Below are 21,353 nucleotides of genomic sequence, written 5' to 3'. Positions count from 1 at the left end.
AATGTCACTTAGAAATAAGACAGTGTCAGCCCTTGTTTGATATGAGACTGACATTTCAGATTCTCAGAGCTGCTTTGCCACTCAGCTCTCTCCCTGTTTCTCATGATGTACTCTTTCCCTGCCCTTTCCTGTAAAAGGGCTGAGTAGAGATTTACATAGGTACTTAGTGTGCCTAAGTGTTTCATAAATTCAGTTGATAACACTTTTAGTGCATGTGAAGTGTGTACTTCAAGAGTAAGAAACAGATGTGCCCAGGAATAAAATGTGCTGCTCTTCTGCAAGATGGAAATATTCCTGCAGAGTAAAAGGGGCCTGCAGAAAGGCACAGTTAAGACACAAATCCTGCGTGAAAAGCTAGCCACTTGGATTTTATCTCTAAGGTGACCTAGCAAAGTAAGCTCTGACCTACACTGAAACATACTGGGACCATCACTTGAGTAAACCTCCCAAGTAGTCAGAGAATCATTAAGGCTGGTAAAGACATTTAAGATCATCGAGGTTGAGCTCTAGCTGGCTTTTTGCCTTCCTGATGCTTTCTCTGCATGACCTGACTAGATTCCTCTATTCTTCTTGAGTTGCCTGCCCCTCTCTCCAAGGATGGTCAACTCTCCATTTGTTCCTGAGCCCATGCAGGAGCTCTCTGTTCAGCCAGGCTGGGCATCTTCCTGACAGGTCATTTTATGACATGGGGACAGCTTCTCCCTGTGCCTCCAAGACTTCCTTCTTGAATGTCCAGTCTTCCTGGGCCCCTTGGGCCTTCAGGACTGTCTCCCAAAGGACACTCTTAAGCAGTGCCCTGAACAGTCCAAAGTCTGCCCTTGGAAAGTCCATGGTAGCAGTTTTCTTGACCCTCCCCTCCCTGCTTCACTGAGAATCCAGAGCTCTCTCATTTCTTGATCAGTAAGCCAAAGACAACCTCTGACTTGAATGGTGCAGGAAGAGCTTAGGTGGAGCTGCAGTATCTTACTGCCATTTCCCTGAGACAACAGGAAGCCCAGTGGGCCTGCAAATTAATTTAGTGTGAGAAGGAGAAACTATTTGAGTCCTTTTCCTTCTTGGCAGTGCTGTTAGTCCTATGAGTTGGTTTGTTATTGTTTGGGGTTTTATGATAGAGAAGCTAAGATCCAAAGGTGGCTGTGGTTCCAGTGATGATTGAAATGATCTCTGAATGGTAGTGTAGTAATCATTGCTTGTGGGGGGTAAGGTTTGGGTAAAAGAGAAACTCCTGAATCTACAATGAGACCTGAATGTTGTTGTTGTCAGCTCAGAGGCACATCATTTTCTTCTCAAGCAGACACTGCATGTGCTAGATAGTGGAGATGAGACATCTGTTCCTTGTGCATCATGGTGGCTCATAGTGCGCACTGTGAGGTGGTGGACAGCCTTTCATTGCATTTAAAGGCTGAGCACAGTCTTACAAAGCTCTCCCAAGCTTCACTTCTAGCACAGGTTTGACTATGTCAAAGCTTTTTGCCTGCCTGGCTTGTTAAACCATTTGAATTTCTTCTTGTGTAATACTTGAGTGTGCAGCTGGAGTTAAAACGGTGCTTTAGGCAGTACCTCAGGTGTGTCTGCTGGCCCAGATCCTTCAGCTGAAAGCTTTCAGATCAACTTTTCATGCATTTCAACAGATGCAGGTTCTTTTCTGCAATTGTTATTGTTGTTGCTGGGGTATTTTCTGCAACACTCCCACAACTATAAGCTCCAAGTTGTAATTAACAGTGTAATGGCTGTCAGCAGCAGGCTTAAAATGCAGACTTGAGCTGCCAGAGTGCCTGAGGTCTGTCCTCCTTGTGTTGGAGTAGAGATCTGCATGACATCTGCTAATGTGAGTGTGATTCATGGCATTCCCTGTGTGTGAGGGAAGAGCTCTCAAAAGCTGATTGCTTTGTGGTTTCTCTGAAAGCTTCAGTTCTTAAAGAGCTGGAGATGTTGATTTCTATTTTTTTTAAAGTCTTCACTTAAGTGCATTGTTAGCAGCATGTCCTGCTCATGACTGTCAGTGTGCAAGGATATACAGTGTAAGCTGGATGTCCTCTGAAGATGCAGCACCTGGCTCACACAAACCAGTTTTGGTTTTGGGACTAATGATACTCCTCAGGCAAACCATGCTGGTGTTTAAAGCCCTTTTATAGAATTCCATCTTACCATAAAATCCTAGAATGGCTCAGGTTGGAAGGCACCTCAGACAGAATTTACTCCATGGGCAGGGACACCTGGCCTTCAACACTTCCAGGGAGGAGGCATCCACAGCTTCCCTGGGCAACCTATTCTAGAGTCTCACCACCCTCCTACTGAAGAACTTCTTCCTAAGCTTCAGTCTAACCCTGCTCTCCCTCAGCTGCAAACCATTCCCCTTTGTCCTGTCTCTAGACACCCTCAGTCCCTCTGCAACCTTCCTGTAGGATCCCTTCAGGTAATAGAAGGCAGCTCTAAGATTCTTCTGGAGTTTTCTCTTCTGCACGCTGAACAACCTCAGCTCCCTCAGCCTTTCCTCACAGCAGAGGTGCTCCAGCCCTTGGATTATCTCTGTGGCCTCCTCTGGACTCACTCCAACAGCTTTGTGATGTTCTTATGCTGGGGACACCAGAACTGGAGGCGGTCTTGGAGGTGGGGTCTCAGCAGAGCAGAGTCAAGGGGCAGAATTTCCTCCCTTGCCCTGCTAGCCACACTCTTCTTGCTGCAGTCCGGGATCTGATAATCCGTCTGTGAAGTATGGGAAGTCTCTCAAGTTAACTTCTGTGTTGTAGGTAATGAGGAAATAAAAGGAAGCCTTTTTACAGCTGGTTTCTGTGTAACTGCAGTTAAATTGGATCTTGCAAGCCTGATCATATTTCTCATCTGTTTTATTATCTCCAAGCTGAGCTGCATCTTCTTGCTGGTTTGCCTGCTGCATGCACAAGTGAAACCAACAACATTTGGTTTGATTGATGTTCTGGTAATTTTGTGACCTATACCTGTTTCTCCCTGAAGGTTAGCTGCAGTCAAAAGTACCTGAAATGATTTCCACTGCAGATGTGGAGAGGTATGCAGAGGATGGTTCAGATCTGTATCCATGTTACAGTGGTGTAATGAAACAGAGGCTTTAGCTCTGCTGGTTTTAACTCAGCTGGCAGGTGAGTCCTGGCAGCCCTTTTATAACAGAGGGGTTTTCTCCTTCCCCTATAGGAGCGTGATGTGAGCATGGTGTGGAATACATGATCCAGCTTGCTCTGGTGCTCTGTGCCACTGTGTGGGGGTGGGATAGCCTCATCTCCCCATCCCCTCATCCCTCCTAGTGAGGTCAGTCAGCTTAAACCAGTGCAAGCTCTTAAGGAGTCCCTTAGAGATTTGGAAAATAGCTACCATATCCTGGTTCATTTTCTGAGCTGCAGGTCTGAAAGCCCAGAGTGTGAGCAGACAAACACATCACCCTAGCCTGCGAAACTTGCACACTGCTGCTTCTGAAGGAGCAGGGCAGGACTTGCTCTCTCGAGAAGCACTTGGACACTTTGGAGAATTGTCTTGATGCCAACTGCAGCTCAGGGCCTGAATGCACCCTTGAAATGAAGTGGTTTCGATTCTGTGGCCGCTCGCTTTGAACAGAGGCTGCTTTGTGTGTTGCTGTGCTTGGTGTCCTCCGGCCTGCAGCGGACATCTTCCCACCTCCCGAGATGCACGGCAAGCACCCCTGCAAATGCAGCCAGCCACAGCTGTGGAAGGACCAGTCTCTTGCTGATGAATTTGCTGATACAGTGACAGGCAAGTCATGCAGTCTGTGGGCACCTTGCTCACTAGACTTCCCCTTCAGCCATTGGAACTGACCATGTGTGGGATCCAGTGCTCTGCCCTGCTGGGGAGGGCCTGACACTTTTGGAGGGTTGAGGGTGTTTGAATCCATACAGGTGGCCCCAGGAGCTGTGGAGGTGCTTCTTGCCATCTGCAGTGCTGTTTCCTTTCCCCAGAGAGGGTGGATGGTGGTAGCTAGCAGAGCTTTGCATGTCCAGGCAGGCATTTGATAGCTGCAGGGCTTCACATGCTGGTGGCTGCCATGCTTCCATCACTCCCATCCATCATGTTTCTACAAAGATGCAATAAAAAGAGTCTGAGTGGAACTATCAGATGCTGCAAGCTGAGAATCTTCCTCACTACCCACACCTCATCCTCTCCCTGTGTTCTTGATATTTTCCATCACCAGTACTGTGTTTACTTGCCTGCTACATGGATCAAATGCATTTGGGTGCTGTGGACATAGCTGAACTGTGGCTTGCAAGGATCCTGTGTTGTAAAGGGGATGGTCTCACATCAGAGTATTGCTTTTCCTTTGCTGCAGACCCGTGGTGGAGATTTGCATCTGGCATATTGGCTTTGGGTGAATCTGTAGCATAAACAAACCTTGCAGCTCTGTCTGAGAAGACAGCCAGAGAGAGAGCAGAAGCTACACCATGCTCTGATTTCAGAAGACTGAATTAGAGAGCAACTTGCCTTTCTGCCCTTGCAAAAATCTTGGGGCTACAGCAGAGCTACTTAGTAGAAACAGATGAGCATGGTGTCACTAGAGCCCACCCAAAACACAAATTCAGAAGAGGTTAATTCCCTGGGTGGCCTGCTGGACACCCTAGCTGGTTCTTCTAACAGCTGTGATGGTGTAGGCATTGTTTCGGGGTTTGCTTTGGTTTCTCCCCCCACCCCACCCCAAATCCTCCTTTCAGTTTTGTCTGAAAAGGTATGATAAGAGTCCTGGAGAGAGCTCTGAAGGAATCAGGAGCCTTCTGTGAATCAAAGCTTGCTATAGGTATGTGCAGACATTCTCCACTCTTGCTCTGCAAGCTGCAGTTATGGGCTTACTAATGTCACGTGTTGCAGATCAAGAGCTACGCTGGGCGACTACCTTCAGGATGAGCTGTGAAGACCCAGGTAGGTGGGGCAGCAGCTTGGTAAATTGCTGGGTTCCCTGTCAGCACCAGCACTGTTTGCTGCTCAAAGAGCTCTGGAGAAGTATCCAGCTCTAGACCTTGTTGTAAGTGGTACGGAGGTTTGGGTTGAGCACTGGTCTGCAGCTCAAAAGGCTTTATCAGCAGCCACAGAGTTGTAGGAAGAGAAAGCCCAGCTAGTGCAAGCCAAAGCTGCCAGGAAGAAATGGTTTTGTCATTGTCTTAATCACAGGGATCCTGTGCAGCACCTCAGCTCTTCATGGGTGGCTGTTCTTTGCAAGTCTCCCAGTTTCTGTGCTCCATTTGGGACACCAAGGGTTGAGTTTCACTGATTGAACTGGCAATGTGCTCTCCCATATCCAATGATGGGAAATGCTAAATAACCTGAAGCTAAGGCTGAGGGAAGTGGTCAATCTGCACTCAAATTGAAGCTTTTGTTTTCTGGCCCTCTTGCAAGATGGGGCTTAATTTAACCCCACTTTCTCTCACCCACAGTGTTGATAAAATACTTGTTTACAAGTTGATGACCTGCTGCAGTGATGGACATCAAGGAAATTCCCTAGAGTGAGTTAATAATTGTGTATCCTGCACAGGGCTTGGCTGATGTGCAGTAACTATTCAATGTGTGGTCCAGACACTGTGCCACTAAAGAGAGAACAGTAGAGCAACTAGCCGCTCCTTCAGCAGTCATCTTCAGTGCACTGAATATATGGATCCTCAGGCAAAAAACCCTGGGACAGTGGCAGTACTAGACCCCATTTAGAGTGGGTGTGAATCCAGGCTGTACCAGCAGTTCTAGTCCTGGCACCTCCCAATGCTCAGGACTGGATTATACAAGCCAAATGTTCTTGTATTGTGCTGTCCTGGTATTTTTGTTTGTATTAAGTTTATTTTACTACCTGGGCTGTGCATGCATGGTGTGAGAGATGAGAGAGGGCTGGAGCACCTCTACTTTGAGGATGGGCTGAGGGAGCTGGGGTTGTTCAGCATGCAAAAGAGAAGATCTGAGGGAACATTAGAGTTGCCTTTCAATACCTGAAGGGATCCTACAGGAAGGCTGCAGAGGGACTTTTCCTGAGGGTTTTTGGAGACAGGACAAGGGGGAATGGTCTGAAGCTGAGAGAGAGCAGGATTAGACTGGAGCTTAGGAAGGAGTTTTTCAGTTCAAGGGTGGTGAGACTCTGGAATAGGCTGCCCAGGGAGGCTGTGGATGCCTCCTCCCTGGGGGTGTTGAAGGCCAGGATGGATGAGGCCTTGAGCAGCTGAATCTAGTTGAGAGGTGTCCCTGCCCATGGTGGGGAGGTTGGAGGAGATGATCTTTGAGGTCCTTTCCAACCTGAGCCATTCTGTGGTCCTCTGATCTGTTGATGGACTGATGCAGAGAAATAATACAAATGCATGTCCAAGGCAGTGCAGAGCAGGAGTGAAGAGCCATGTCCTGAATGGAGGTGGCTCAAACCCTTCTTTAGAGGTTTTCCCCCCACCCCCAGTGTCCTCTTGAAAGGTCTGCCATTAATTGAGGAGGCAGGAGGGTGACATCTGCAGTGTTCCAGTCGTGTTTGGAGATGCTGGTCATTCCTTGCAGGATGGATTCAAGGTTGCTGTATGATTTCCCCAAATATGCTAACTATTGAAAAGAGAATTGTTTTGAAAAGAGAAGTCACAGGGATCTAAGGAATTTCATTTTTTCTAACTACAAGTACTATAAACAAATCTGTCAGTTATGAGGCAATAGTTGAGTGCATGGCTAGATAGTGTGTGGTCAGTTTGACCCTGCTGTCTTAGTTTAGGAGGCAATTTTCAAAGCACCATGAAGAAGGGCTTTGTGCTGCCTTAAAGGGATGTGGGCAGTCTCTAAGAAGTGGGCATTCTTACAGAGACAGCTGCTCTGCTTCAGGTTTTTTGTTTGGTTGTTTCTTTTTTACCATCCCTGGTGCAGTAAATTAAAACAAAACCAAGACGGGACTTGGCTTGCTTTTGTCAATAAACTGTCCCTGAGTGAATAGACAGCTTGTTTGCAACCAGGTTATTTATAACCAAGTTTATTTCTCCCACCAGAGAGCTTGTTTTGCCCCCTGTTAGCAGAATGCTTCTGGTCACACCTCTATCTGCACTGCAGCAGTTAGACAAAGGCCTCCCCATTTCAATTGTGTCCTTTTGAAATTTGATTTTGTTGCCTGCTGGAGGAGAGCAGGGATTTCAGTTACATGAGCCAGGGATTAATCCTTGAGCTCAGCTTGTTTGCTGGGTGCAGCTCACCTTACCTGCGTGCATTCTACTTCATTCCTCTCCTCCCCCCGAAGAGCTGCTCGGGGAGCTGGGGTCTGCAGCTTCTCTGAGTTTCCTGAAGATCTGGGCTGTGATCAGTACCAGTGCTGAGCCCAGTTACCACCATCCGTTCTTGACAAAGGCAGGGGGCACACTGTGATGACTGCATTTGGTGAACTCGCATCCCCTTCGTTTATTATAGTTTCATAGTTTCATTCAGGGTTGGAAGGGACCACAAGGATCATCTAGTTCCAACCCCCCTGCCATGGGCAGGGACACCCCACACTAGATCAGGCTGGACAGAGCCTCATCCAGCCTGCTCTTAAACACCCCCAGGGACGGGGCCTCGACCACCTCCCTGGACAACGCATTCCAGGGTTTCACCACTCTCATGGTGAAGAACCTCCTCCTCACATCTAGCCTGAATCTCCCCACCTCCAGCTTCATTCCATTCCCCCTAGTCCTATCACTACCTGATATCCTGAGAAGTCCTAACCCAGCCTTCCTGTAGGCCCCTTTCAGATACTGGAAGGCGACAATTAGGTCACCTCGGAGCCTTCTCTTCTGCAGACTGAACAGCCCCAACTCCTTCAGTCTGTCCTCATAGGAGAGGTGCTCCAGCCCTCTGATCATCCTTGTGGCCCTTCTCTGGACACGTTCCAGCACCTCCACATCCCTCTTGTAATAAGGGCTCTAGAACTGGACACAGTACTCCAGGTGGGGTCTCACCAGGGCTGAGTAGAGGGGGAGGATCACCTCCCTCGACCTGCTGGCCACACTTCTCCTGATGCAGCCCAGGATCTGATTGGCTTTGCGGGCTGCAAGTGCACACTGAGAGCTCATGTTGAGCTTTTTGTCCACCAGCACCCCCAAGTCTCTCTCTTCAGGGCTACTTTCCAGCCAGTCACTGCCCAGCCTGTATTTGTGCCTGGGATTGCCTCGACCCAGATGCAGGACCCTGCACTTGCTCTTACTGAACTTCATGAGGTTGGCTTGTGCCCACCTCTCCAGCCTGTCAAGGTCCCTCTGGATGGCCTCCCTTCCCTCCAGCGTGTCTGCTGCACCACAGCTTCCTGCTTCCTTCAGCTTCTAGAGATGATCTCATTGTCCTCACATGTATTCAGCTCCCAGGCAGCAGCATCTCAAGCCAGGACAGCTGAGCCTCTGCTTGTGCAGCTGTCCCCCCAGGGGCTTGTTCTGTCAGGCGCAAAGAGGCTGCAAAAGCACCTGTAGATGATGAGAAAACTACTGGCATGGCAATGACCTGATCTTGGCTGGCAGCATTAGGGGAAAGCTGACTTGTCTGGGCTTTGTTTTTTCCTTTCGCTTTCCCTTTCACTGTGTAAGGTTTGAGTTTGGCCTGGTGTGATACGGTCTTGTGTGTGCTGTGGTGGTGCACGACTACCTAGTTTGTGGCTAAAATGGTCCAGGAGCTGTTTTGGTGTCGCAGCCTTGTCCTAGTACCCTTGTAGCACCCCCATCGATGCCCAGAAGTAGGGAATACATTGATGTTTTGGTGCTGTCCACCTCCAAGGACACCAGCTGGCACAACTAGGACCATTGCACCAGCAATTGGCTCTTTCTTGGCTTATTAGTTGCTGGGAGGCACAATTTCACCCCATCTTCAGCTAGCCTTAGACCACTACCTGTTTTCATTTTGGTCACTGTCGTAGGGTTGGGGGAAAGCCAGGCCCTTTCCCCCCCCCCGTGAGTAGAGGAATGAATAGGCAGATGAGCAAATCTATGGTTACTCATCCTACCTACCTGACCTAGCAAGAGAATATTCAGGCAGGCACTTGTGTTCCTCTGGATGTTTTTTTATCCCAAATTGCATCCTCACCTTTCCTATCTGTCTTGAAATAATGCAGCTTCCAGGGACTAGCTTCAGGGGCTGGAGATGGCTTATCTGCCTCAACTGGAAGACCTGCTTTGGTGATGGTGACTTCATTAACAGAAGAGGCAGCTGGGTGAGCTGTGGGTCATGCTATGACTCATGGCCACAACCCTCAGCAACCAGGAATGTAGAACAAGAAGGCTAATATGGAGAAATCTCCCCCTCATTCTACTAAAGAGAGAGTATTGCTGTTATGGGAAGAGAAGCCAACCAATGACTGGTTTTCACACAGACACAAGGAGGGGAGACACCCATCTATCTCATGGATGCAGTGACAACATTGGATGAATCAGTGTTTGCTGTACAGCCTGTGCATACAGCAAAGTCATAGTGACCCAGGGCAGAAAACAGTCTTAGCAGCCACGATTGCCCTTGATTGGCCTGTGTTCCAGAACCAAAACATATGAAGCATCTTCTGATTCAGCAGGGAGAGAGGAAACTGCTTAACTCTTTCCTTAGTACAGTGATTCAAGGGGCACTTGTTCCTCCTACATCCAGGAACTTGCTGGGGGAGCCACGTCATTGCTTTGGAATAGCTTTAGGTGTCAAGCCTCTATCAGGCACGGCTAGTTCTAGGAGAGGATGTCCATCCACTGCCTGCTTCCCAGGCATCCCCAGCTGCACAGTCCCAGCAAGGACTGCGCAGCAGCCAAACACTTCACTCAAAATGGAGGCAGTTGTGGTGTAAAAGAAGGTTTGAGTTCATTTGAAGCTATGGGTACCCACAGCTTGAGCTAGGCAGTCTACATCTCTGTGAGATGATCTGCCAGGGAGAAATTTACCTCTTTGTCAAGGGCCTTCATCCTATGTGCTGTCGAGGTTTGGAGCTATGATGTGCTTCAGTTCGACTCCTTTCTGGCTTTTTGTTGTTGTTTTCCCTGCTCAGTGGGTGCTCAGAGCACGGAGGAGGAGGTAGCTCTGTGATCCCTCCCGCCCGCGGAGCTGCCCAGCCCTGGGCTATTGCTAGGCGACCAGCGCCACCTGCTGGTACTCTGCGGATAACGGTGGGAAAAAGAAACCGAATTCAACAGCGATTGAGAGCAGGACACGCGTGGCCTGAGGTAGGGAATGCAGAATGACAGGGGTTAAGGAGGTCAGCAGAGCCGAGGTGAGGAAGCTGTCCTCTTCCTTGTTTGCTGTGGGAAGATGCCCTACTCATGGAAGAAAATCCCTCTGGAAGTTCTGCAATATATCCTAAGCTTCCTGTTTTCTATGAACCCCTCTCCCATTTAGATATTCAGGCAGTGAGTATCAATGCCGCTGTAAGAATTTGCAGAAGGTGAGCCCCTGTTCAGGATCCACTGGTGTTTTTTTTTCCTGGTTACTCAGCTTTCTGTAATATTTCCCCTCAGTCAGTTTTACTGCCTCCTCACATCACTGGGGTCTGGACCACAGTGTATTTGTGTTGTAATTCCTCTTTCAAGACACTCTGCCAGGTGCCTTCAGCATTCCCAAATCGAAGCTAAAGAGTGGCTCTGTCCTGAGAGCCCCACAGACAGGTGGGACTGGGAGTGGAGGTAGGGCAGCAGAGCTTTGAGAGGTGCTGTGTGGCTGTAGAGAGCAGCCATGCAGGGGGATAAGGTATGCTGAAGATTCTAGCATTGGTTTTATAAATCCCTGGGATATCACTGTTGAAAGTCAGTGTTTGTACCAGCTGTTTGATTATTTAGGCTTGTGCTCTGCAGAGGTAAGGTGGGAAGTTCTCCCTTTTTTTGGTAGTGTTTTCCTCCCACTAACATATTATGAGGACATTTACCAGTTTTCAACCACATTTGACATGGAGCTATTAACTTCTGACAACTTAAGGTGTGGTCTTGCAGAGGAACAAGACCCTCTCACTGCCCTGGTTGAGGAAAAAGGCTTGCAAGCACCTTCTTTGGTAAATCTCAGGGCATCTATGCTGGACAGCAAAGATGAAGTGCTGCAACTGAGCCTTCGTTAGTAGTGCTGCTCCCAGAACTGCTTGTTCCTGTCTTTTATGAGAGTCACCTCCTTCCCAAGTCCACAACATTCATAGCACTTGCCAAGAAGAAGTCATGCCCTTCTGCCTTGACCATGCCTTCACTCCTCAGGGTGACGTATGTTATTAAGGAGCTGGATGAGCGAGGCACTCTGTACAGCATCTGTGCTGCAAGATAATCAAGATCTGTCATCTAGCTATGGGACACTCCTCAGGAGGGATGTAGCAAGAGGCCAGCCAGTTCAGTAGCTGTTCTTCCTTGTGCTAAATCTCCTAAGCCTCTCCCTTAGGTCTGATGGGAAGAGCATGATTTCCAAAGGGATGTCTGCCTGATTTACACCCATGTACATCAGGGATAACTCTGAGTCACTTTTGTCTTTGAGTTGTCCTGGTGTGTTACAAACCTGCTGTGCTGCACCTGTACCTCCAGCAGTGCACAGAGCAGCAGGGTGCCAGCAAAGAGTGGGCTGGTAGAGCTTGCTGATGCAAAGCTGCACATAACAGCTCTGCCCGCGTTTGCTTGGAACCAGGCCCAAGCTAATAAACCCAGCTAGATTGATTCCAGACCTGAGCTGGCCCAGGAGGAGCCAGTGTAAATGTCACTGCTCAGTGCTGCTTCCTCTGAGCTAGCTTCCTTGTCTCTGCTGCAGTGGGCCAGCTCCAGGCACCTGCAGGACAGGAACGGAATGATGTATGGCCACCAGATAGGCAAAAGTACTGACTGCACCTGAAACTGCATCACTGAGATGTCTCCATCTCTGGTGCATCTCCATCTGCCCAGGCCGTCGGCATGCCTTTTGGTCTCTCCTGCTGCTCCACACTGCTGTGGCTTTCACACTGAAGTTGTTTATGGGGGGTGGGGGTGGGTGGCACAGCAGCTGGACCCCTGAGGAGCTTATCTGGGGCCACGCGTGGGGCAAAGCCCACGGGCGGAGCGGAAGGCTGCAGGCCTTTGGCAGTGTGAGGCAAGTGGGCAAGCGCAGGGATCGCTCACCGCCAGGGCGGGCAACGGGAAGGTGCGGGCCGCCTCTCGGGGTGCAGGGAAGTGATGAACCCCTCCTGGTGCCCGCGGCATGCGCAGGATCCCCAGCTCCCTTCCCTGCTCCGGCGGGGCGAGGCCGTGAGAAGCCGCCCGGCCGGGCCCGCGGGCGGACCCCGCTCCCTGCCGCGCCGCTGTCAAAGCCCCGAGGGGCGGCCCCGGCGGCACAGCCCTCCCCCTGCCCGCCCCGACTGGCGCGAGCGAAGGGCTGGCCCCGCCGCCGCGCCAGGGTAATGGCCCGGGCCGCCTTCACTCTGGCAGCCGGCCTTGCGGCGGGGGAGCGGGGCTGAGCCCATGAGCCCGGCGCGGCGGGGGCGGCAGGACGGGGCGCGGGGGCGGCGGGAGCCGGCGGGCAGCGCGTTCCCCCGGGCGGCTCCTCCCAGGTAGGAGCGCGGAGGCGCGGCTGTCACCGCCGCTACCCGCGCCCGGCGGGCTCTCTCTCACGCACGGGGCCGATGACCCCGGGGCCGCGGTGAGCCCGGCGTGAACGCCCGGCGTTGGCAAACACGCCTTGCGGCGTTGCGTGGGCAGCCGCCGCCGCGTCCGCCGTTGCCTGGGCGGCCGCTGTTCGGATGCCTCAGCTGAAAGGCACCGGCCTCGACGCGACCGCGGCTGTGTGCAGGGCTGCTCTCCCAGCCCGCCTCGCCTTCCTGGGAGCGGTTAAGAAAAGCCCGGCGGCGTTGCCTAGAGAGGGAGGAAAGCCGACGCGCGGCGCCAGCCTCCCCGTCCCTCACAGGCGAGGTCTGAGCGCCGCTGTTTCTTCCTCCCCTGCGGGCGGTGCGCGCGGGAGAGCGAGCGGGGCTGCGGGCGCCTTACGCTCCCCGCGGCCGTCCGCGAGCTGCGGCAGGGCTCCCGCCGCGCGGGCGGCCGTTGGCGGCGCGCGGCGGGGCTGAGGCAGCCGGCGCGGGGCCGAAGCAGGCGGCGGGGCTGAGGCGGCGAGGCTGAGGCGGCGAGGTTGAGGCGGCGAGGTTGAGGCGGCCGCTGGGGCTGACACCCCCGTGTACCGCCCGGTGCAGGAGAGCGGCGAGGGCCCCGACAGCAGCCCGGCTCGGACATGCACTGTGAGCTTACCGAGGGTCAGAAAGCCGTCGCCGGTCCGGCCAGCTTCGAGGTGACCGATAAATGCCAGGGAGCGTCTCTAAAGGACCTGCCGCGCGTGAGCCGTCCCGGCGCTGGTAAAGCTCTCTTGAATCCTCAGATGTCCTTTAAAGTAACTGTCAGCAACGGCAGTGACCACGCCGAGCCCCAGCAGAGCCCCCCTGAAATGTCAGCGCCTCTGCTAGATTTCATCCCCAAAAGACCCAGCATCTTCGAGAGGATCCCGGTTCTGCCGAGGGCGCAGGAGCTGCGATGCTCTAGAGGCTCCAAAGATTACTTCCAGCAGCAGAAGCATGAAAGCCTGAAGGGTGAGTTTAAAAATGCGTGAACTGAGCACTACCCCCACCAAAAGAAAATAAATATTCACCAACCAACCAAAAATAGGCGTCAAGGTTGTTTTGGTGTTTTTCTGTCCCTCTTCTTTTTGGTGCTCAGGATGTTTTCTAGCGTAGTTAACTGCAAGCTTTAAAACCTTTTCTTTTCTTTCCCTCCCGTGCACCTTGGAGTCGCTGGATAAACCAGGCTGTTTTTTTGCCATTTCCTTGGTGTTCAGGATGTTTTCTAACCTACTTAACTGCAAGCTTTAAAACCTTTTGGTGGTTTTTTTTTTTTCCCTCCTGTGCACCTTGGAGTCACTGGATAAACCAGGCTGTTTTTTTGCCATTTCTCAATGTTCTTTAAGAAATCCTGAGACCAGCATCTTTAGGTTCTCCTGAGCGACGGCTGCTGGCTGGGGTTTGGTTGCTTCTCAGAGGTGGTTGTTTTGAGGATGGTGCTGAACACTGGGTTAGTCTGTCCTGTGCCTGTAGGGTGTCTGTTTGTGAGTATGCCTGACTGACAAGAAGTGCCTAGATCTTATTCAGTTTCACCACGGTTGCTTGGACTTAACAGTTTGTGTTGCAAGGCGGTGTTAAAAATGCTGGATTCAGGCAGCAAATCTTCTGATTTGGGGCTCCTGGTGCCTGAAAGGTGGTGTGCCCTAAGGTCAAATTCTACTAGTTAACAAATGCCCAGTTTTCATTTTTCTGTTGTTAAAGGAATGGCACTGAAGTTAAGTTTGGAATTGCCTGTTAAAATTGGTTACTCTTTTGAGCTAGAATTTACTAAATCAGATGGATTTTGTTGATCAAAATTCAGTTTTAAAATAATCCCTCTAAGGTACCACAGGATAGATTCAGGGGGAACTCAAGCATTCCTTTACACTCAAAGCCACTTCCAGAGACGTGCACCTAAGGTTATTAGCATTAAAGCAGCATTTTCTGTAACATTAAAAAGCTTTTTCTCTTCTCAGCCCTTGCCTGTTCTCTATTTTAGAGATGTACACGCTGTTATTGATGTAAGACGGTTGCCAGTGGGATTTTTGCAGTGCATCCCTTTCTGCCTGTTCTCCTGAAAAAATGAAAGTAGGCTGTGTGCCCTTGGACTAGGAACGCGTTCTTTTGTGAGCTTGTTACCTAGGGTGATGGCACCTTCCAGTGCCATGAAGTTACGTTAATGAACACCTCGATCTGCTCGAGGTCTGTCCTGCACACTGGGATGTGTTTGTTCATCACCAGCGAATACAGACAGGGTGGAGTAACAGGTTATAAATTACCTTTTTTATTTTTCTTTTTGTTAGTGATGCAATTCTCTCTCCTTGTTAATGTTTGGCGAGAATGAAATGAAGATTTGTTATGCAGAACTGGGTTTTGAGGGAGGAGAAGGAGGATTCACAAAGTAGGAAGGGACAGCTACAAGCTCTTGGGGCACTGCACTGCTGCGACTGCTGCCTGTAGAAGGGACTCAGGAGATGTTCGAGTCCCTTCTGGTCCCATGAGTGAGGTTAGTGCCACTTGTCTAGGGTTTAAAATCCTACCTCTGTACTGCCCTCATTGGCAGAGCTGTAGGGAAGGATAGAAGAAAAGTGCAGTTTCCATTCACTTGGGAATTCTGGAGTAGACATAGGTGGGCATGGGAGGAGGCTGCTAATTCATCTTTCCTGACTGATTGATTTTCCCACTGAGTCAAAAAACGGTGTTTGAAGTTTTGTTGCTGTTTTTTGTTTTATGGGGTGTTACCTTGTGGTTGCTTCAGCGTATGGGTGACTTGAGTCATGGGAGTAAGTAGGAGGTATCCATGGGCAGGATAGGGTTCATTTCCTGAGCATGCTAATTTGATGGGTCATGTTGGATTTTTCCAAAGACAGTAGCCCTGGCATTTTTTTTGATGTTTTGATTTGGTTTTGCCTTTTTTTTTACCTTTTCCCTCTGCAGATATTTTCAAGAGAAGCCAGGGAAAGTAAAATTTCACTGTCGAGTCTGATTTAAAATTTGTGGGCTGTGCTGCTCCTTCTGACCTGTATGGGGTCAGCAAGTGCCTTAATGTCAACCTGGGCACTTTGGAGTTCTCCACTGAATCCTTCAAGCTGCCAAGCACTGCTCAGCACCCTGTGCATCCCAGTTAGTCCTACAGACACAACAGAGGCACTTGGTTGCTCGCTGTGATCTAACTGTAATTCATAGCTGTCTATCTAAAGTGAGCCATGCTGCAGGCAGGAGAGCTGATGATCTTGCAAGGAGTTGTGTAAACCATCTCCCAACAGCTCTGCTTCTCCCAGGAAGATAAAGAAGTAGGGATGGTTGTGTGTGTGGATGTGCTATTACAAGATATAGCTAAGGAGTGGGAATGAGGGGAGATACTCAGATTTTACCAAGTTAAAGGTTCGGGGCAGGAAGCTGATGACAGCTTGATTTCAGATCGCTGTGCTGAGCAGCTCCTCTCTCCAGCCCCTGAGCACTGTGTACCCACTAATTCCCTCTGCAATCTGGCTTAGATTACAGAATGTGCCTCCTGGTTTTGGTTTATCCACAGTTGAAAGCTGCAAGTAGGGAGGGTAGAAGACTCTATTTAACAAGAGCAAAATCGATTTTTATAGTTGCCTGTAAAAAGTATTATTTTTTTTCCTCAACATGCCTTTACTTTTATTTCTTTCAAAAAAAGAATGAATCAAAATGATACACTACCCTAGTAATAAAAAGGGCAGCTTTGAAGTAATCACAATGGGGGAAAAAGCATCCTGCTGTTGTAATGTTTCTCTGTGATGTTACTCCACTGTTTCACAGTGTTTAAGTTATGATCCTGCAAAATGCTTCCGTGCCTGAGCAAGGCTTTTCACATGAACAGCCAAATAAAAACTTGAGGGGTGGTGGTGAGGATTACTTCTGGGAACGGGATCATTTTGGGTCTAAACTTTGCAGGATGGAGCTGTTGTTTGTTTACCAAAAATATCAGCGTTTTGGAACTGTGCTCGGTGTTTTGTTCCGTTTGGGAGCTGTTGAAAATAAACACCCGGCTTTCACCCAGCCTCCCCCTTCTGATGTGATCGGCTCTGATACACACCACACTTTTCTTGAGCATGGATTTCCTTGTGTGTCACAAGGCAGGGTGTTTGCACCCAGGCAGTGCTTCTTGGAGGCATTTGGTTTCTGCTCAGCATAGAGTTACTGTACCAGAAGGTATGAAGTCCGTTTGACAATATTTTCCTGGTGTTCTGTGGGTTTGGTTCTGTTCTGTTGGTTTCTGTGCTACAGTATTACCATTTTCAAAGGAAGACAGGGCAAAAATAATGGTTGGAAAGAAACTTCTGGGAAAGCAAGCTTTCATTGTGACAAAAGAGTAATCTATAAAGATGTCAGATCTCTCGGTTTCTAAATGCCACTGGTTATGGTTGTTCCCAGGAAACAGTTCTCCTTTTCATTCTTTTCCAGTTTCATTCGGTGTACCTAGTTCTTGACTCAGGAGAAATGACGAGATTTATCCTGCTAGCTGTGCCACTGGGAAACCATCCAAATTGCCCAGACCTTTGCAGTAACCACTTCAGATATTAACTTACAGTGGGGCAAAACAATAAGCTGTTCGGGTTGCAGTCGCTGGGTGTTTCCTTGTTGAGAGGAGTTTTTTATTCCAACAGGGAGAAAGTGGGTTGGGTGGGTTTTCGTTGGTTTGGTTGGGTGGGTTTTAAGCTGTAGCTGCTGCCAGCAAATATACAGCCAAGGTATTGCAATGTTTTTGTTTTCTTCTGCTGCTGAGTAGGGTTAAATGTTGCCATTTCACCCCCTGTGACTACTACTCCCTTGGTTGGCAGGACAGTCCTTGCATAAGGAACATCTTGCACTCTTGAGATCATAAGCAAAAGCATATGTTTTGGTTATGTGACTTATTAGGTGCGTTGTCTGCTCTTGGGCCTGATTCCGCTGTTTTCTTTCATACACCTTGTCTGTCTTCACCTGAATTATCCCACTGAAAGCAAATGGGACTGCCTAGAGGTGATAAATATTAAGTGGGCTGATAAGGAGCCAGGGAATGGGCTTGCTGGTATGATGATCTCTAAACTCTCCATTTTTATACGGAGCTGTAGTAATAAATTCTTCTACTTTTCACTGTGGTCCTCTTGCTTGCTGAATCTGAACTCTGCACTACAAAAAGAAATGTAAATGTTTATTTGAACAGAACATGGAGTTACAGAACTGGTTTTTGTTTTCTGGTTGGTTGGATTTTTTGTTTGTTTCTTTCGTTTCTAATTTTATTTCTGTAAGAGAAGGGACTACAGGTTGGAGTATCTTTATGCACAAGTGGTGTGATAAAGTAATTTGGGATAGATTCTGAGTGTCCCTTCCTCCCTTAAAGTGGTTTCAATCCTTACTTGTTGTGAATAAGAAAATAGCTTTCAGTTACTTGCTGCTGAAGGAAGTTCTAATGATTTGTGTTCCAAAATCAGAGTCACTGAATTGAAGATGACCCTGACATGGATTTCTTTTAAAAGAGTATCTAATAATTAAATTCTGTGTTACTTAAGGATTGGGAGTAGAGGATATTTAGTAAATACAAACCAGATTTAATGATTGACCTCTCATATAAAGATGTTCGGTACTTGCACAGTAAAAGCACAAAACCTTGCTTCAGGAAAAAAAAATGCAGCTATTGGAAAAGCCACAGGGAATAAATATTGTATCTGTGTTATTGTTGGGTAGAATTGTATGAGATAACTGACAGTGTCGGAGTGCAGGAAATAGCTCTGGAAGAGGGATTGTAGTTGCTTGATTTTGCTTGAAGGAACAGAAATAAAAAAGAAGAAATTAGATCTGGCTTTAAAATGTGACATGAACACATGGAATGAAAAGATTATTACAGAGCTCTGCTGAATGGATGAGGAGAAAAATGTCTTTTCCTTTCTTCTTTTATAAGAAGAAAAAGTTTCAAATCTAAATCTTGCAAGTGCTGAAGTGTGTGCATTGTTGTGTTCCTGGCAGAACAAATCAACTACAATTACCAAGTACAAATGCTTTGGATTTAGAGTAGTCTAAATTATGTAATCAAGTATATCTAAATGGTTATTTGTATGTCAGAGATCAACCCTGTATACACAGAAGTTGTTAAAGGTACCATGAGGATTTTTAATAGATTTGAAGCTGTATTTTGGAAGTGCTTCAGGATTTTGTTTAGTAAAGCTGCTGAATGTGAAGTGAGTGTCTTCTGGGAGATGGTCCTTTGGGGCAACAAAAGACTGGGGGTAGTTTTTCACTTTCAGTAGGCAGAGATGCTTAGGAGGGACATTTTTCTCTAAACAGTACAGTAAGAGTCTTGCCTCTAACTTGAGCTGGGTTGGTATTTCAGTCCCAGTATTACAGAGGTTCTTTAGCTTGTGGAGAGGAAAAGGCTTGTAGAACAAATAACAAGTTGGTATTAAATCTATCTGTAAGCTAGGAAGTAGAATTAGCCTATGGACTATGAAGAGACATTTGTAGGGCAGTGAATATGATTTCCATGCTCAGAGCCGTGACAGGTACGTGACCCTCTGCTGTTCAGTGATTGCCAAACTGCTGAAGATGTTGATGGCAGCGGAACTGGAGAGGGAGTAGAGATACAAACTGCTCCATTTTGCGCTCCAGGGTTTTATCATTATATGTCAACAGGCTTGAACAAGGCATGCAATCTAGTAATCATTTCACAGTGCATGAAACTGCTTTTAATAGACCGTTGTTTTTGTTTGCTTTGTTTTCCTCAGCCACCAGCCCTTGTTTCCCAGCACACTACTGGAACTCAAAGAACAGAGGCTTCCAAAGCTGGGGCAGTGCTCACTAACTGTGGTACAGTGCAATCTTGCCCTCCAAATGTGCAAACAATAGCAAAAGTATGTGTTCCTGAATGTGGCCCAGCTGTTATCTTCTTCTGAGAGCAGGGAGCGTTGCAGTGACACAGACAGAACGACCAGTTAAAACCACTCAGGCCGTTTTATTGCCTTCAAATGGGGCGTGCAGCAAAAGCAAGGGCCGGTTCTTCCATTCAGATCAGTATCAGCTCAGGCTGCTGCAGTGCTACCTCTCTGCACTGCCTTTGGAGAATTCCCCTTTTTCCTTCCCCTCCTATTACGTTTCTGGCACCCAGTATGTGAAATGTCAGCTGGAACCTAGAACTTTTGTTTCTCAGAATTTGTGCTTCATCAGTAACCTGGAACAAGGACTTTTGTCTTTCCTTCCTTCTTTCTTTTTTATTACAGTCATTAGTTTGGATGCATTAAATCATTGTTAATCATTAAGATTATTTGTAGAAAGAGAGCTACTTGAAAAACAAATGAGACATTGCCAGAGCTGCTTTAGGAAATAGATCCAAATTGTGGGGTCCTGGTAATTTTAAGAGTAGGAATGACAAGACTGATCTCAGTCAAATTATCACAAAGTGCTGAGGCCCTTCCCTTCCCTTCCCTTCCCTTCCCTTCCCTTCCCTTCCCTTCCCTTCCCTTCCCTTCCCTTCCCTTCCCTTCCCTTCCCTTCCCTTCCCTTCCCTTCCCTTCCCTTCCCTTCCCTTCCCTTCCCTTCCCTTCCCTTCCCTTCCCTTCCCTTCCCTTCCCTTCCCTTCCCTTCCCTTCCCTTCCCTTCCCTTCCCTTCCCTTCCCTTCCCACAGGGTTAACCCACCACACTCCCTATCATCTTCCCTTCCCTTCCCTTCCCCTCCCCATCATCTTCCCCTCCCCTCCCCATCGTCTTCCTTTTCCATCCCTTTCATTTTGCTTTAACTCTGCTAATGATATCTGACTTCTCTATCATTCTGTTTGAATATCTATGTGTTTATTTTGCCTAGTGGATTGCTAAGGAACTCTGTAATTTAATAATCTCAATCAAATTTATTCTTAGGGTTAAATGAATGCCAAACATCTTAAACTGCATTTAATTCTGGCATTGAGGTGATAACAGGGCTTTGTGAGAGCCATAGAGTTGTGGGTTGTTTTAGAATGAGGGGAAAGCAAACACATTCTTAGGTGGTTTTTTGCATATTTAGCCAGAGGGAGAAATGACACTGAGGCGACATCATCAAATCCTGTAAAACTAACTTTTGAATACAGTTCTCTATTGTTGTTTTAAGTGCTTAAGGGGTTGCTGTTTTGGTTTATTTTGGAGCTTGCTAAACTATATGAAGTGTGTCTCCAGGGGCTTGGTATTTTAATACCTAGTAGAGGGTTGTATAACAGCAGATGATGTATTTTGCCTGCCTTCCAAAGCTGTAAATAAATTGCACGTGCTGGCTTGGGAGGGTGTAGCTGAGGTGTAAATCAAAGGCTAATCTAAGAGGGAGAAAAATCAATTAAATGATATCTTGTAACCAGTTAGGGGGTTTTATTATCAATAATGAAGAAATGTAAAACCACAAAGAGGCAGAGAGTCTAAGATTATCTGAAGTGAGTGCAGTGATTTGGAGCTTTTTCACAAGTTAACTGTGCTTAAGTCACTTAAAGACTGAAGTTGGGAATCCCCTAGGCCCAGAAAGGTAATTTTCAATGTGTTGTAAAAAATGAGCTTTGATGGCTTTCACTTTCTAATCCTGTCAAAGTCTTGGTTGTAATAAAAGGAAAACTGAGATACATGTGTCACTTTCAGAGCATAAGTTATGTTTTGTTTAGCTTGAAGAATGCTGAAATTGCTTCAAACAAGGAGCACGAGAGTTTATTAACGCCAATGTTTTGCTAAATGCTGCATGCTTAACGCAATGCCCCATGCCTTTATAATAAGTTTAAATATTAATTCTTTGGAATGCCAGATGCCTAAAGCTAGATAGAAATGCTGTGCAGTTTCAGATATCTAGGAGTGGGCTTGTGAAACAGGATATTTAACTGGGAGAGATGAGTAGCACATTTCAGAGTTATTAGG

General features: G+C 48.0%; 1 protein-coding gene across 2 annotated transcripts in view; it reads left to right on the top strand.

Annotated features, from left to right (window-relative positions):
* The first annotated feature begins 12,435 nt into the window (after nucleotides 1-12,435).
* Nucleotides 12,436-21,353, top strand: part of GLIS1 (GLIS family zinc finger 1) — a 217,669-nt gene continuing 208,751 nt past the window's right edge. Inside the window, exons 1-2 of one of the 2 annotated variants that reach the window (XM_068140633.1) lie at nucleotides 12,436-12,457; nucleotides 13,091-13,480. In XM_068140633.1, coding sequence (XP_067996734.1) covers nucleotides 13,129-13,480 — 352 coding nt within the window. In that variant the 5' untranslated portion in view covers nucleotides 12,436-12,457; nucleotides 13,091-13,128. Of the gene's footprint in view, nucleotides 12,458-13,037; nucleotides 13,481-21,353 lie in introns of those variants that run through there. The other variant, XM_068140634.1, reaches the window with a different exon arrangement.

This window comes from Melanerpes formicivorus, unplaced genomic scaffold, assembly GCF_026170545.1.
Source record: "Melanerpes formicivorus ecotype bairdi unplaced genomic scaffold, bMelFor1.0.p_v2 SCAF_7, whole genome shotgun sequence".
Taxonomy (NCBI): Eukaryota; Metazoa; Chordata; class Aves; order Piciformes; family Picidae; genus Melanerpes; species Melanerpes formicivorus.
Note: the sequence above shows the minus strand (reverse complement) of the source record. Positions and strands in the feature narration are given on the sequence as shown.